The sequence below is a fragment of the Synchiropus splendidus genome, chromosome 18, assembly GCF_027744825.2.
Source record: "Synchiropus splendidus isolate RoL2022-P1 chromosome 18, RoL_Sspl_1.0, whole genome shotgun sequence".
In the NCBI taxonomy this organism is placed as follows: domain Eukaryota; kingdom Metazoa; phylum Chordata; class Actinopteri; order Syngnathiformes; family Callionymidae; genus Synchiropus; species Synchiropus splendidus.
This window is the reverse complement of record NC_071351.1, coordinates 14487180-14503583: the sequence shown is the minus strand read 5'-3', so window position 1 is coordinate 14503583 and position 16404 is coordinate 14487180. Positions and strand designations below refer to the sequence as shown.

Below are 16404 nucleotides of genomic sequence, written 5' to 3'. Positions count from 1 at the left end.
ACAGGAGGAGCACTCCCAGAGCCCTCCAAAATGCCACGAGGGTGGTATGAGGCCCGACGTCCACAGGTGAGGGTTGTGCTTACAGCCCAACACTGTGCAGGACGTTTGGCATTTGCCAGAGAACACCAAGATTGGCAAATTCGCCACTCGCACCCTCTGCTCTTCACAGATGAAAGCAGGTTCACACGCCGTGGAGAACGTTCTGCTTGCCTGCAACATCCTCCAGCATGACCGGTTTGGCAGTGGTTCAGTGATGGTGTGCAGTGGCATTTCTTTGGTCCCGGGTTCCTCCTAATGCAAGACAATGCTAGAACTCATGTGGTTGGAGTGTGTCAGCAGTTCCTGCAACACGAAGGCATTGATTTTCTGGACTAGCCCGCCTGTTCCCCAGACCTGAATCCAATTGAGCACATCATCATGTCTTTCTCCATCCACCAACGCCAAGTTGCACCACAGACTGTCCAGGAGTTGGCAGATGCTTTCGTCCAGGTCTGGGAGGAGATCCCACAGGGGAACATCAGGAGCATGGCCAGGCGTTGTAGGGAGGTCATACAGGCACGCGGAGGCCACACACACTCTACTGAGCCTCATTTTGACTTGTTTCAAGGACGTTACATCAAAGTTGGATCAGCCTGCAGTGTGTTTTTCCACCTTAATTTTGAGTGTAGCTCTATATCCAGACCTCCATGGGTTGATACATTTGATTTTCATTGATAATTTTTGTGTGCTTTAGTTGTCCGCACATTCAACTATGGAAAGAAAAATATTTCATTCATGCAGAACTACAATGTGTTACTCTAGTGTTCCCTTTATTTTTGAGCAGTGTATATATACATATATATATATATATATATATATATATAGCTCATGGAATGGCATTTTAAAATATGAGGGGTTTTGGTTTTCGTCTCTCTCAGTCAAAAAGGTTCCAGACAGTTGTGCTACGGTAATGAAATGCGGACCACTTCACAGCACTCGCCTGGTTTCACTGTTTGCTCAAGGGGAGGGAGAAATGCTGTGGCTTTAAAGGCCATGATGATCCAGGCGTCCTCTTGTGCTCTGATTGTGGTCTTCACTCACTGTTGATTGCAAGGTCACCTTCAGAAGAGCAGGCCCCGAAGCAGCTGACCACACTGCACTTGTTCTTGTGTTGCACCGCTCTCTAACAAAAATGATTTTCCCCCAAAATAAAAAATGATAGCAGCCCTTTCCTGCTCAATACTTTCCCTCTTTAAGATCCAAAATATTCAGTCTGTGAACACACAGTGTGCCACCTAGGAGTCTTCAATTTGTGTGTCAGGTCATGAGGCAAGGTGACTGTCCAATAAATTCCGGGGCCCCAACATTGCCCCCTCCCCCCACTGGGCCATCACCCCACCTGGGAAGCTTAACCTGGGTAGTGAAGGATGCAGCGATTGAATGTGTAATGAGCAACCAGGCTCCGCCTCTAATGTGTAGCCTTTGTTGAAGCCCAACAAAGCCTCATGTTATCACCCCCCGCTTCTCCCTGCCTTGGGTTTGACGTGAATTATTGATTCACCTTCTGATCCGGAGACTCTGGAGATTTAGGAGAGAGATGCAAATAGATAGGTTGGGGAGTGAGGCTTGGGGGATGGGCGAGGGTCCGACCTCTCACTCTGGGCCAATTATGTGAACGACCCCCGGAGACCTTATCCTGGATTTGGTTGCTCCCAAACCTCTTTGAGGTCTCCAACGATCATTTGTACATTTGTGACCATGGAAACGTTCAATAACAGTGAGCCATGTCTGATGAAAACAAACGCATCTTTTCATACCTTCCACTTGCTAATGCATGTTCTTAGCATCTAACTTCTGCCGCGTCCTTGGCTCCTTTGTTTTTGCCCTGCTCATTTTTATTGTCTTCAATTTAACAGGCCATTAATTATGTGGTTATGCTGAAAACCTTGGGCAGAGTGTGTGAAGCCGACGCTCAGTGTTGCGTGTGTGCGTTCCGCGCCAATGACCCCGCAATGTTAAACTATAGTGGTGATCAAATGGAATCTTTCTTTTGGCTCTAGCGATGCTATTTGTTTAAGTGCGAGTGAGTGTCACAGTGGGCCCCCAACACACGCACTTTCAAGAACAAACTTCGGATCAGCTCACATGGCTTTCGATCCCCGTGGTCTTTCAAGTAAAGGCATCTTTTTATATCAGGCTTTTAGTCATGTTTGTTTTAAGAACATGTATTATTTAAACATTCGTCTACTTTTCCAAGGATTGCTATTCTCTTCTCCATGAGATGAGACATGCTGGATGTTTCATGCATGTATTTTTGTCCCTGCTACAAAGGGCAATAGGGAGGGAACACCAAGTCCATTTGTTGCTGTATCTCAGTCTGACTGTAAAATGAAAAGAGCAGTAGTTGTTTTCTTTCCAAAAAATGGAGGACACCTGCCTCCCTCTTGGACGTATTCTCGACTTGTGACATGAACACTGAGGTGGTTTGGTTTCACTTGGCAAGGATGGTTTCAGTGTTTAACAGCATCAAGTGACTCATTTTGAAAAGTGCCACTGAGAGTTTTTTTGCTGTTGACATCTGCTTGTTGTTTTTGACTGCATCATCCGAATGGGGAATTACTTCATTGCTGCCGGTTAATTGGGGTGAAATCTAAACATTTGTTAACGAGGCGGCGCAGATGCGGGGAGTCATTTAATGAAGATATTTTTATGCAGCCATCTCCTTGAAATGAACTTGATTTGATTTATATCCCTCTGCGCTGCTTAACAGGCTCTTGATCAAGTGTTTCTAAATTACCTTAACGTCTCCAAAGTTTTTCCTACGTTGAAACTGTCGTTATTCTAGTCCCCAATACTTCTGCACTAGGACCCCCCAAAAACATATTTACCTGTGTATTGCTTTAAAGTACGAGTTGGAAAACACCATGATAAGACTGTCTTAGACTGTGGGAAGACCACCATGTTGCTCAGTCCGACCCACACCAGCTAAAAACACCTGGACATTCCTCTAATCAGTTGGCAAAATTTTGAATCATAAAAGTCCAGGAGTGAAAGAATTGATTCATCATCTCACTTTGCTTATTCGTGTCATATTAGAGCTCCATTATAAAGTTGAAAAATTCCTTTTGTGAACGACAAAACACATTGTTTCTGAGTACACTATATATATCTACAGTTGTATGCAAAAGTTTTGGCACCCCTGATCATTTTCAAGATTTTCCTTTATAAATCTTTTTTTTTTGGATTAGCAATTTCAGTTAAATATATCATATAGCAGACAAACACAGTGATATTTGAGAAGTGAAATGAAGTTTGTAGGATTTGCAGAAAGTGTGCAATAATTACTTAAACAAAAGTAGGCAGGTGCATAAGTTTGGGCACCTTTGTTGTTTTATTGATTTGAATACCTTTAGCACTAACTATTGTAATGCAAAATTTGTTTGGTTAGCTCATTGACCCTTGGCCTACATACAAAGGTGAAGCCAATCATGAGAAAGGGTATTTAAGGTGGCCAGTTGCAAGTTATTCTCCTTTTTGCATCTTCTCTGAAGAGTGGCAACATGGGAGCCTCAAAACAACTGTCAAATGACCTGAAAACAAAGATTGTTCAACATCATGTTTAGGGGAATGATACAAAAAGCTAGATCAGAGATTTCTGCTGTCAGTTTCCACTGTGAGAAACATAGTGAGGAACTGGAAGACCACAAGTATAGTTCTAGTTAAGGCCCGAAGTGGCAGGCCAAGAAAGATCTCAGATACGCAGAGGCCAAGGATGGTGAGAACAGTCAAACTCGACCCACAGACCAGCTCCAAAGACCTACAACATGATCTTGCTGCAGATGGTGTCACTGTGCATCATCCAACTATTCAGCGCACTTTGCGCAAGGAGATGCTGTATGGGAGAATCATGCGGCAGAAGCCTTTTCTGCGCACATGCCACAAACAGCGTCGCTTGAGGTATGCTAGAGCACATTTGGACAAGCCAGCTTCATTTTGGAATAAGGTGCTGTTATTTTGACATAACCAGGGGCGGTATGCACGGCAGAAGAAGAACACAGCATTCCAAGACAAACACTTGCTACCCACAGTAAAATTTGGTGGTGGTTCCATCATGCTGTGGGGCTGTGTGGCCAGTGCAGGTACTGGCAATCTTGTTAAAGTTGAAGGTTGCATGGATTCCAGTCAGCATCAGCAGATACTTACGAACGATGTTCAATACTCCGTGACAAAGTTGAAGTTGCGTCGGGGCTGGATACTTCAACAAGACAACAACCCTAAACACTGCTCAAATTCTACTAAGGCATTCATGCAGAGGAACAAGTACAATGTTCTAGAATGGCCATCTCAGTCCCCAGACCTGAATATTAATGAAAATCTGTCCATGCTCGGAAACCATCAAACCTGACAGAACTAGAGATGTTTTGTAAAGAAGAATGGTCAAAAATACCTTCAACCAGAATCCAGACCCTCATTGGAAGCTATAAGAAGCGTTTAGAGGCTGTTATTTCTGCAAAAGGAGGATCTACTAAATATTGATGTAATTTTTCTGTTGGGGTGCCCAAACTTATGCACCTGCCTACTTTTGTTTAAGTAATTATTGCACACTTTCTGTAAATCCTACAAACTTCATTTCACTTCTCAAATATCACTGTGTTTGTCTGCTATATGATGTATTTAACTGAAATTGCTGATCCAAACAACCAATGATTTATGAAGGAAAATCTTGAAAATGATCAGGGTTGTCCAAACTTTTGCATACAACTATATATATATATATATATATATATATATATATATATATATATATATATATATATATATATATATATATATATATATATATATATATATATATATATATATGGTTTATAAAAACGAATGACCACTCACCGTTTCAAATGTAATCCAATGTGGATTGTCAAAGCATGACAATTCTGAACTGAACATGAAGTGAAGGAGCTAAATATTAAGGCTTTCGTGGAAAGGTGCCACTGTAACATCAAAATATAGGAGAAATGTGAAAAAAAAATTCTGTCGAGTTGATCCAGTCACCTGTCTCTTCTTACCGCATCAAAGCAAATCAGGTTTTGCAACAATGAAGGAAAACGCAGCCCTGAAGTGACATTAATCCACGTGGGTTGACACTGAACTCATCACATTCCTGCTCTGCCGTGTTCCTCCTCCAGCTGATGCAGCCAAGTCTGCTTGATCCTCTCATAAGCCCCGCTGATATACCTCCTGAAATATTTGTGTCAGAAAACCTTAAATTTGAACCTTGATTTTTGCAAAAAAATCATGTTCAGAAGGCAACAAAAAATTTACGTAAAAAAACGCAAAAGACTGTTCACCCCGAGCTTGACCTTACCCACCCCAGTTCCCCAGGAAAGCATCATGTGCTAAGCCATAAATATGAGCTGAATCCTGGCAAGCCACATTCTTTCTTAGGTTACAATCAAACTTGAAAAAATGTTTCATTGTTGCTGAAACTTTGATGTGCAAATGAGGTTTCTTTAAAAGAAGAGAGACTCCCGCGACACTTCCCTGCTGTTATAAAAACACGAATGATCCATTAAAGCATCATAAAGTTTGCTGATAAAGACATAAGGCTTCTCCCATAAACGTGGTTGCACCAGGAACATCGATCTGCTCACGACAACAGTCACACGCCGCTGGAAACTGTCTCAGTTTTACTCATTTTTCTTCCATTACAATCCTTAATCTTTTCCCTCCAAGCTCCTCAAAGTATGACTCATTCTCACACAGCCAGAGTTTATGTTGACGCATAATTATATGTGGTAATTTCAACGCGCCAGTGAGGACAATGGCATGGCCGGCGGGAACCAGAAATGGGGCGAGGGCATTGTGAGGTCAATATCTCAGGGCATTGTCAGATCATATCAGCATTTATCATCCTAATTGCTCCATGTTCTGACGTGTAGCACGGCTGCTTATCAGGTAAACGGTGACGCGGCTGCTCTATTCACCTATATTAACACATCCATCCGCATGCCACTTTCTAAAATTCTGTTTTATAATCCCTGGGGAACAGCATGGTATGGGCAACAATCCCCAGTCTTCCTGCGTGGGATTCCGTTTACAAGCCGTTTCCTGGAAGACGATTATTGAACAATGAACTACAATAAAACAATTTAACAGTTATATTTAACCTTCATCATGTAGGTTAAATGTTTCTCTCTAGAAAAAACAATCTGTATCGTCTGGCTTTAGAACAGTGGAGACAGGGGACAATATTTCAAGTTCAGCAGACAATTGGCTTCAATGCGTACATTTTTATGTGGTTGTGCTGTAAGATGTGATTCCAAGCTTTTTTTAGTCATTTTCATGAGAGAACAAGTCACTCCTTCGATTATAAAACTTCTGTATTTGTATATAAACTGTATGTCTGCGTGATGAATGACAAGGAGCGCTTGATTTTATCACCCCTGTTTCGGGTTGAGCACCAGCGATTGTTCTTTCGTGATTACCCACTTCCAAATTAGTTTTCAAAACATCTCCGTCAAGCAGCTAGCACTGATGCTGTGACTCAGAACGCTGGATGTGCGCCTGCTCCTCAGAGGTTCTTATGCTGAAAACCTGTAAAGACAACTGAGTCTGTAGCTAACAGTGGCTAATATTAGCGTCCCCCGCTCCGCGCGAACAGAGGCTCGAGCTCTCTCGCTGACAGCTGACTCTAGTTTAATTCTAGACCACTGGCATTAATGACAAACTAAAGAATTCTGCACAATATCATCATAAACTCATAACTGCCATTCATCAAAATCCAAGATTTTCAAAAGGCCTTTATTTTGAAGTGGCATTTAAGACAGAGTTCTAACTTCCTGTGTGCATTCCCGGGGTGCTCTAGTTTAAGTCTAGACCACTGGCATTGATGAGAAACTATGGAATTCTGCTCAATATCATCATAAACTCATAACTGTCATTCATCAAAATCTATGATTTTCAAAAGGCCTTTATTTTGTTATGCCACTTGGGACAGAGTTACAACTTCCTGTGTGCATTCCTGGGGTGCTCTAGTCTGAGTCTAGCGGAGTCCTATGACAATCAATAGACGTGCAATGCTGGATTGAGGATTTGCGTTTTGGTGCGGGCTTGACCGCGGTCCCCCAGAGTAGCTTCCAACCGGGCAACTTTCACGGAGACGAGGCGTGGTGCAGCGTTTGGGTGCATCGGGACAGAATGAGACGGGTGTCCGGCTAAATAATCGTTTAATGACACTAATAATATTATCATAATCGTAGGAAGACATAATCGTAATAGTAAAAAAATTGGATTAATTGAGAGAAGAGAGGGAGAGTCACACATCCTTCTTCCCGTTTTACTGGCCAGTGGAAATATCACGGGGAGGTTCTTAGGTGTTTGATGTATATTTCCAGGGACCTAAAATGTGTGCTATCGGCGATGCAAGATTCACATTTACGTGTGTGTGTGTTCAGTGTTCCGTCTTCTCTGTTTTTTGTTTTTTTTGAAGCGCAGTCAGCATGCGTTCATGTTGCCCCGCTCATTTCTTTTGTTGGTTTTGGCCTGAACAAATGCCGTGATGCGTTTCTATTACTCCCACCTCATCCGTCTTCTGGCTGGAAATGGCATGTCAATGAGCGCGGTGTAACAAAGACACAAGACACGCGGGGAATTGTGTGGTGTTAGAGTGGCTACAGAATCCTAATTAAATGTCTCACACCCCGCACCAACTCAGATGGGGCGCTAATTGAGCTGATGCTAATGGGAAAACTGCACGTCTCTTTTTCTGTCCATAAGAACAGGACAGGAAAAATGTGCTGGAATTCGCCTTCAAGGTTGGAAACCTGTATGCTCACTTCTGCAACACAGAATCAATAAATCTGCTCTTCTTTATTTAGTAAAACTTCATGTTTCCCCTTTGAGACAGATGCACCGCTGGACCAAAACTGTTTTCATCTTCAAGAGACGCTTGTATACCAGCTGTGTGAGGCTGAATCCCTCGCTATAATTGTGTTATTCTGCTGCCTCTGTTTAGGTTTTGGCTTTAGAGAGGCAAGTGTTTGACTTCCTGGGATACCAGTGGGCCCCCATCCTTGCCAACTTCTTCCACATCATCGTCGTCATCCTTGGACTCTTTGGAACCATCCAGTATCGTCCACGCTACATTGTGGTGGTAAGTGTCTTCTGTTTCGTTGGCATTATATTGAGGAAGTTCACGTGTGCATGAGGGAAGCATTAGCCTGAGGGAACCCCAGATTAACCGTCAAGATCCTCAAGCTGTGACCTCCAACTTTCTCTGTTGAGGTGCAGCTACTGAAGAGAGAGAGACTCATTCAGTCAAGAGTCGGGGCTGTGTGGGGTCTTGCTTTTGACTGCACAATGGGTTTGAGTGGAGGAGCCTCTCTGGGAGCTGCTTTGAATCCCAGACTGGGAGAGGTAGCTTGGACCTCCCTGTTTATATTTTTGTGAGTCTATTTTTAAGTTTCCTCAAAGAGAAAACCTTTCAAAGCCAGTAACGTGAAACCACCCAGGTCCCAGATCTGGAAGTAGCCTTGATCGCAACCAATGGATGAAAGTCGACACCCAATCTGTTGCTGAAGATTTTGGTAAAGCTCCGTCCCTTCACCCTGCATTAGTTCTTCGGCTTACATCCGAAGATTGGGCATGCGGTGATCTCTCACGCCTCGTGTGACACCCTTAAATCACTTTAATCTCAGAGTAATTAGGGCTAATTACCGTGGGTGCGGATGTTGCAGCAGCGCGTCAGGTTTATAATTATCACCCAGAATCAGCTCAGAAGGTCATCCTTTTTTAACCACAGCCGCAGTTTGATTTTTGTTTTTTTTAGTTCAAAAAAAGAAGCCTTTGCTTTCCAAAACAGCAGTTGAGAAAGTTGAAGTTGAGTGACGGCAGAGGCAAATGACAGCAGAGCTGAGTGAGGAAGCTTCATGATACGACACGCATGTTTTTCTTTTGGTCTTCCTCTCCGTCACCTCTGGCACTCATGAGGGTGAGTCAGAGAGGTTTCACAATCCTCATGCTGATGAGTCTCCTGCTATCAATCAAGCTCGGCTCAGCACCAGTCGAGATCTGTCAGTGCTTTGCTCGCGGACGTAGTTTCTAAGAGTTGTGGCAGACATCCCAAACTGGCTGGCACCTTTAAAGTGATGACTTTCTCGGCAATAAAATGTATGTTCAATGTTTTTATGTGCGAGTCACGTGTCACTGCAAGACTTGGAACAGGTGCTAGAGTTGCAATCAAACTGAAGTTTTGTTCTTCTATTGTTGTCTTTGACCGGCAGTATACAGTATGGGCAGCAGTGTGGGTGGCCTGGAATGTCTTCATCATCTGCTTCTACCTTGAAGTCGGAGGCCTGTCGAAGGTGAGATGACCTTTATTTCCTTTATTATTAGAGGTCTAGTTGTCACTTGGCTGAACATGTTCACAGTTGTGCTGTTCTATAATTGGCTTGCCTGGGTTTATTTTGATTCTATATCGCTGAGAAAAAAAATACAGTGATTAAAATAAAGTGCTTTTACCAAGTGCTTTTGTCCCTTTTAATGAAGTTACATTTTCAGCATCTAGCAAATACCCAACAGTACTGTGACTTTTGTCAACATGTACTAATAGTTGAAGTGGAAGAAAACACCAAAAAGCTGGATTTGTCACTTGATAACAAGGTCCTTACTCTAAAAGGACTTCAGGGTGCAAAGTGAGATGATGAATGTGAGCTATTTGATGTATATACACTACAATATTTTCACTCCTGACCTGCTACTCAGTTTTACTGCTGACTGATTCGAGCAGGCATTTTTAGCTGGTGTGGTAGGACTGAGCAGCCTGCTGGTCTCTCTTCTCTCACCAACTGCCTTATGTTTTAAGTGACTCATGTTAAAAATGTGAAACAATACCCACTGAAGTAAAATCACTTTTGAACTCACTAAATAACTAGCTTTCCAACATTGCTTGCTATTTTGCTCGCTTCCTGCTGCTCTCGTTTTTAGCTTCGAAAAACGGTTTTCTAATTGCACTGATCATCCAGAAGTCCCTGTTTTTAACAGTCATTTCAACACAACTGTAAATGCCTTCAGCTTTTACTGAGATTCTTGCCATGCTTGACACCACAAAAGCCAGGTTTTCAACTGGTGACTAATGCTTCAATGTAATCCTATAAATTCCTAGTTGGATTAAGTTCAGGGGTGGCTGCAACAAAAGCGGTGCTCTGGAAAAAAAAAGATTATTATAGAATACATTTTCATCCAGAACAGACTTGTTTTTTACTAGGCAAAAAGTCAGCAAATTATGGAGTTATTTCTCCAACAATTACTCTCTTGCATGGTGTAATTATATACATTGGTTACTCATATTAGCCTCAGGATGCTTTCACACTGGTTTTGCAATGCTGAGTCACGTTTGCATTTCCCCGAGGGAGATCGATTCGCTTCTATCTAATCTCATCTCATGTCTCTTCACCTCGAGCCTATTCAAAAGGGCAGGAGCAGAAGTATGCTCACCTCCACGTGTTTCCTAAACAGAACCTATTTCTTCAGCAGAAAGAGAACCAAACGTGTCCGATATCGCTCTCTCTTACTCTGAATAGGATGCATTTTCAGTGTAATTAAACGAGACTGCCGTCTGATGCGGTTTGTCTCGATCAAGCCTGGGTGTTCCAACACGAGTGCAGCCAAGTGAGAATGATGACTCGCTGTGTATAGTGAATTCATGTCGCAGTATGAATCCAAATCTGAAAGATGAATCGTGTCACTGCCACATTAATAGCGCATAACATTTTTAAATAATGATCTTCTTAACTAATGGAAGCTTCAATTCACAAATATGAATATGTCGGTGCATTATTAGCTCTTAACCACATAACATAACTTCTGGAAGTTCATTTCTGAACTACCCCTCAAATTTCAATTTAATCATTTCACCCCTCCCCCTTCCAAATCCCCACTTCTCCTCCACTATTTATGGGCGTCTTGGCCAATTGCCCGCCTGACCAGTGAGAATAATGAATTCACTTGTGCAACATTCATCTGGCAGCAGCGCTGTGATTTCCCTGAACATCCTTTCCTGTGCGCTGGGGTCTTTGTCATTGGGTGATGGAGCGTCCGCGGAGGTGTCCGCGTGTGCCTATGTGTCTCGTCTCCAATAATGAAGCTTGTAGGGGCCAGCTGCTCGGGGCCGGGGCTGGGCATTAACCTGACAGATGGGGCAGGCCCGACTCATGGCTCTGCATATGGTGGCCAGGAGGAGAGACGGCTAATGGTCACACACGCATGCACTTGACACAGCAACACATTTTATCATAAAAAAAAGGACGTTCAGCCAACCCGCTATACAGCGCCGGCCAACTGTTTTCTTGCATGTGCTAAAGCCAGAGCCTTTATTTCTAAGTGGAAGTCACACGCCACATGCTCTCTCACCTCCTATTGATGCCCTTCGCTGCCTCCCTATGGTGCAGGCCAGACTGACAGACAGACCCCTGCTACTTGACATACACCTATTGATCGAAATGGTCAACAAAACATACCACCACCATTGTGATTCTTGAGCAATATAAACAGGCTTACTCATACTTTTTCATTTTCTCTGCTGACATTTCATGAAGAATGACCTTCAGAACCTACAAAAAAAATTGAAATTATTGACTAAAAATCACTTTCCCACCTCAGCTGTGTTCTTACATTTCAGCACTTAAACTCCTTTTTCATTGTTGGAATATACAGGCACAGGGGACCATGTCTGAGGAGCTCTATATCTATGTTGCTTTTGATAGTATCAAGGGTGAAAGTTTTAAGTCACTGAACGGTTTCATGCCTCATAAGCAACTCTGTGGTCTCTCCAAATGTGAACTCTTTAAGTCTTTGATTGACAGTGTAACTCTCTGGCATGATTCAAATTCAATGCAGATGTGTGATCAATAACAATTTCCCTCTTGCTTTTTGCTATTTCAATCACATATGTTTTATTATACAGCTCTAGCTCTGTGTGGGGGGTTGATAGGAATGTGAGATGTTTCCTGACATCACTTATCTCCGTTAATAATGCATGTCTTGTCACAGAGGGCAGATGCCGGTTAGATCGCTGTATTGGTGTATTGATCGATGCGTGGGTGTGGGATTATGAGGCCAGGGATTGCTATCACTTTTTCCAAAAGATAGAGTTGCATATTCATGATATGTTTTTCTTACTATAAATGGAAAGTTGATAGTTGATATGAAATACAGTAGTTTTGTGTCTGTTATTATTGTGATTTCAAAAAATGCTCACTAAATCTTACTAAATAATTTCACTGCTGAAAACTTCTAATGAAATAATGTAGCATAATAATTTGTTTTTTTAAATAGTTTTCTTGCCATTGGTTCTTCTCATATTCTATTTTTGTTTATTTTTATTTTGTGTTTATGTTTGTAACCCATTTGCTTTGACAATCTTTTATTTTTATTTTTATTTTTTAACATATATTTTTTGTCATTAGTATTTTCCTATTTTTTAACACACAACGCTTGTTTATTTTTATTTTTATTTTCACTATTTCAGTGTTTTTAGTATTTTTAACACATTGCATTTTCAATCTCTTTTTTGATACAGTAATTAATGGTGTCATTATTTTTTTATTTTACATTTTTTAAATGTCCTTTTTTCTTTAAAATAATACTGAGTGTTGTATTTTCTTTCTTGTGTGGCAGGACAGTAACCTGCTGACGTTCAACATCTCAGCCCATCACTCCTGGTGGAGCGAACATGGGCCCGGATGTGTGAGGAGAGAGATGCTTCAGGCTCCGGGGGTACAAACCACCGAGGGCCAGTCTTACATTACTGTCATGGGCTGTCTCATGGACTACCAGTACATCGAGGTTGTGCACAGTGGAGCCCAGATCCTCGTTGCTGTGAGTATAAATCACTTCAAATGAGTCTCACACTGACTCAGTCATGCTGAACAAGTCTGGGCTCGTCCCGCCAAGACACTTTAAAACACCAGTGGAGACCTCTTTAGCGCGCAGGAAATATGAAGATCATAGAGGGAAGACAATGTTTTTGTTTCCTTTCACACGCCAGAGATGTTTTGTCAAGCCCAAGCTGCCTTCCTGTGCAGCGGTCACTGTTTTGTCTGCTCACAACCGCCTCCTCAAGCACACTTATTGTATGAGTCTGCCACATGCTGAAACCCAGTCTACGCACATGTTGACTCACAGACACTCCTGGGTTGAACTGGAGAATACTGGGAGGAAGCCAGCCAAGAAGCTCTCCCATTCACTCATTCACCCCCTCGGGGCAAAGTCATAAAATGACTGACCTTGTGATGGAGCCTTAACTTTAGCACTGAACCTCATTAACCCTCTCACTGTGGGGAGTGAATCGGTTTATTTCTCTCCATGATTGAACTCCATATAAAAATGACTGCCTGCAGTCTAATATGATATTTTCCCTCCGAGGATTCATGGGCACCTCTGTGGACTCCCAAATGAGTTGCAGCGGCCGGGCTATTGAAGTGAGAGCTGGAGAGAAAGTTGAAGGAAAATAAATGATATGAAAGGGAGCAATTCTCCGCTCTTTGTTCGGCAGGCTTTCTAGGTCAAATGAAAGGCCATTAAATATTTAGTTTGACCTCCGTGGAGAAGGTTTCATTACGATGAAAAATGTGCATCTTCTCCCCAGTAAAGTGAAGACGTCACTGTCGTCTATCTGCTCAGATCCATCACGCGGCTCGTGGAAGTCAAGGCTTCATTTTATTTCTTCCCAATCCTGGCACTCTTTTGACTTTCTCCTTCTGGTACCATCCACTTAATCTCACGCATCTGTTCCTGGAACTGTGTGCATTAAAGGCCATTTGGTTGCCTCTATATTTTTATTTACTTGATTTGAAAGTGTCTACCTTGCCTTGTTCAGGACTGATCTGGATCAGAATTTGGCACTTAAAACAATAGCCTCTTGTGTAGTTAAGTGATGTCTAAGTTGCACATCTTCCTCAGTGACTCAACGCCTGTTGTTTTCCAATCTATAATCCTTCCATCGTCCTGTCCTGTCTTGCCCTTTCAAGGGTCTCTGCTGGGTTAAATGAGACGTCTGTGGTTGAGAAAATAGTTTGAGGAGTGAAGACAAGTATTGTGCAAGAGGATGAGCCTCCCCTCACTGCTGAGTGAGGCTTTGACCGCAGCGTGTGGAGGCTTTGTTTTCAGCAGTGTCATGCCGTAAATCATGTCAAATTTGGATTCAGTGTTGTCATCACCGAGCCTCAAAACATCATGCAGACTCCTGAGCCAAGACTTGCTCATTGTTTCTCCTCTCCGTCACATCACTCACTCGTGTTTCAAGCCAGAGCCCCTTTGTACGTTCGTTTGATTGGACTGGACCCTCCAGCAAAGTGAGCTTGAGTGAACCCCTGTAATTGCATCCGAGCGCTTTGCTTGTTCGGTTGCATTCAGTGTCCTTTAATTCGTCTGCCACACGTCCATCCAAAAGGTCATGGTCCACCCCTTGATATCCGAGGTTCATTTTTGGCTTTCCAACTGGAAGCATTTTGGGTGTTTTGTTTGAGCCCATCCATTTTGTCTGTGGCATAAAACCACAGTCATCCACTTTTCTGTAGTTTTTCAAGGCAGGTTAAAGTATTTATGAAATGTTCCTGCTTGTCTGATGATGCCGACTCAGGCTAAACATTAGCGATGATACTTCAGTCACAGCCAGAAGCTTCAGTACAGTCTAATCTGTTTTGCAAAATGCAGGATTGTCCTCAGATCGCTGGTGAAGTGGATGCATTTATGTGGGGAGAAAGAAGGAAAAATCAAATCCCAAAAGGGAAACCATGCAGTTGCTCTAAATACAGTTCCTTAAATCTAGTTCATGCTGAGTTAAATTTTCCTCAGTGTTTTTACTTTCTTTTGAATCAATCCCAAAGTTCAGTTTCTCTACAGCCTTGCACATTGTATACATTTTAAGCCCAGCCAGGGCTGATAAATGTCCATTTGCGCTTACTGTGACGGCCATTTTGGATATGATGTGCTCTGCAATGCTGGAATGAACACTGATCAATGTGTTTTCGGATCCCTGTTGCGTGTGCGTTTAGAATGGGGGGGGGAGCAGAACAGGGGGAGGAGGTCTCTTCAGTGTCTCCCATTAAACAGGCAGCTGTTGGCGAATTTGCAGCTGAATCTGAAGGCTCATGCTCTGCTTCCTGTTTTGATATTTAAGCCGAGAATCCCCTTGAGTTACACTATACACTCTGCAGCTTCATTTGCCTGACATGGAGTCCCAATCAATGCTTATAGGTCGAAACCACGATCCATCCAAACTCATGTCTGGAACCTGAAGTTTTTCATTTATGCCATAGAACTTTCTGCTGTGGCTATTGAAATCCCTCTTTTATTAGCCAAGAGATTTACCTGAGTGACTGCCGACAGACTCGACGGGAATCTCAGAGGATAGAACCGTAATTTAAGAGTTTAATTAAATGTGTGAAATTATAAACTGACCCGCGATTGAACCAGAGGTGCATGTCTGGCGCCTTTAAAAAAAACTGTTCAGCTGAGTAATTCCTTTGTGTCTCTGCTGATCTTCACTGTCTGACCTGCTCCTTAGATCTCCTGTCATCTGAAACCTCTTTTTTCCTTCAAGCTGAAGCTAAAATAGATTAAAATATCCTTCTTGTATCTGCCCAGGTTTGCTCCGTTTCCACCATGTTCATTAGTGATGCGTCCGTATGAAGCGAAACATGTGGAGCTCATGTACACAGGGATGGCGTTACGCTGTGTTCCCCCTGCTTGTGGTTGACATTTGCTTCATACATATGCTAATTTCCCTCCGCCATAATGGCCGGGGTGAGCCCCGCAATTAGATCCTGAAGGGAAGCCAAATCAAAAAAGGGTTGCGTCTCATAACACAACTGTTTTTATCAGAAAGTAATGCATTTTATTCAAGCGATTTCCACCAAAATGATTCTTAGTCTTCATATGTGTGTGACTTTTTTGATGTGGCTCAAATGACTGCCATCGTTCACCGCCGTTTCCCTCTTGAATTGTATGTGGAGAGGGCAGCGCGCCTGGCACTGTTTTAATTGGCGTGGCAGGCCGCCAAATGATGGATGGACGAGAAACTATCTCTCACTGGGTGTGATTCAGGGGTTGTGGCAGCCATCTGCCAGGTCCATGAGCTAATATCCAGCTTTTATTCATGCTATTTGTAGCCTCTTGTTCTTGTCTTGTGTTTCTGAAGTTGAAGTCTTTCACACCGTATAATATCTTGCTGTATTGGATCTTGCATATTGAGCATTCTGATCTCTCTGTGTGTTTGCAGCTTCTTGGCTTCGTGTATGCCTGCTATGTTGTCAGCGCCATCACTGAAGAGGAGGACAGCTGTGAGTACAGAATCACACACGCAGCAATCACCAATTTTTACCTCCCTTCCACTCCTTCATGCCAGCTGTAACCCCTCACTTGTCA

General features: G+C 42.7%; 1 protein-coding gene across 2 annotated transcripts in view; it reads left to right on the top strand.

The window, feature by feature from the left end:
* Positions 1–16404, top strand: part of nkain4 (sodium/potassium transporting ATPase interacting 4) — a 30706-nt gene that overhangs the window by 5865 nt on the left and 8437 nt on the right. For both annotated transcript variants that reach the window (XM_053849997.1, XM_053849996.1), the window contains exons 2-5: positions 7994–8131; positions 9261–9341; positions 12655–12855; positions 16259–16319. In XM_053849997.1, the coding sequence (XP_053705972.1) occupies positions 7994–8131; positions 9261–9341; positions 12655–12855; positions 16259–16319 (481 nt within the window). The remainder of the gene's footprint in view (positions 1–7993; positions 8132–9260; positions 9342–12654; positions 12856–16258; positions 16320–16404) is intronic.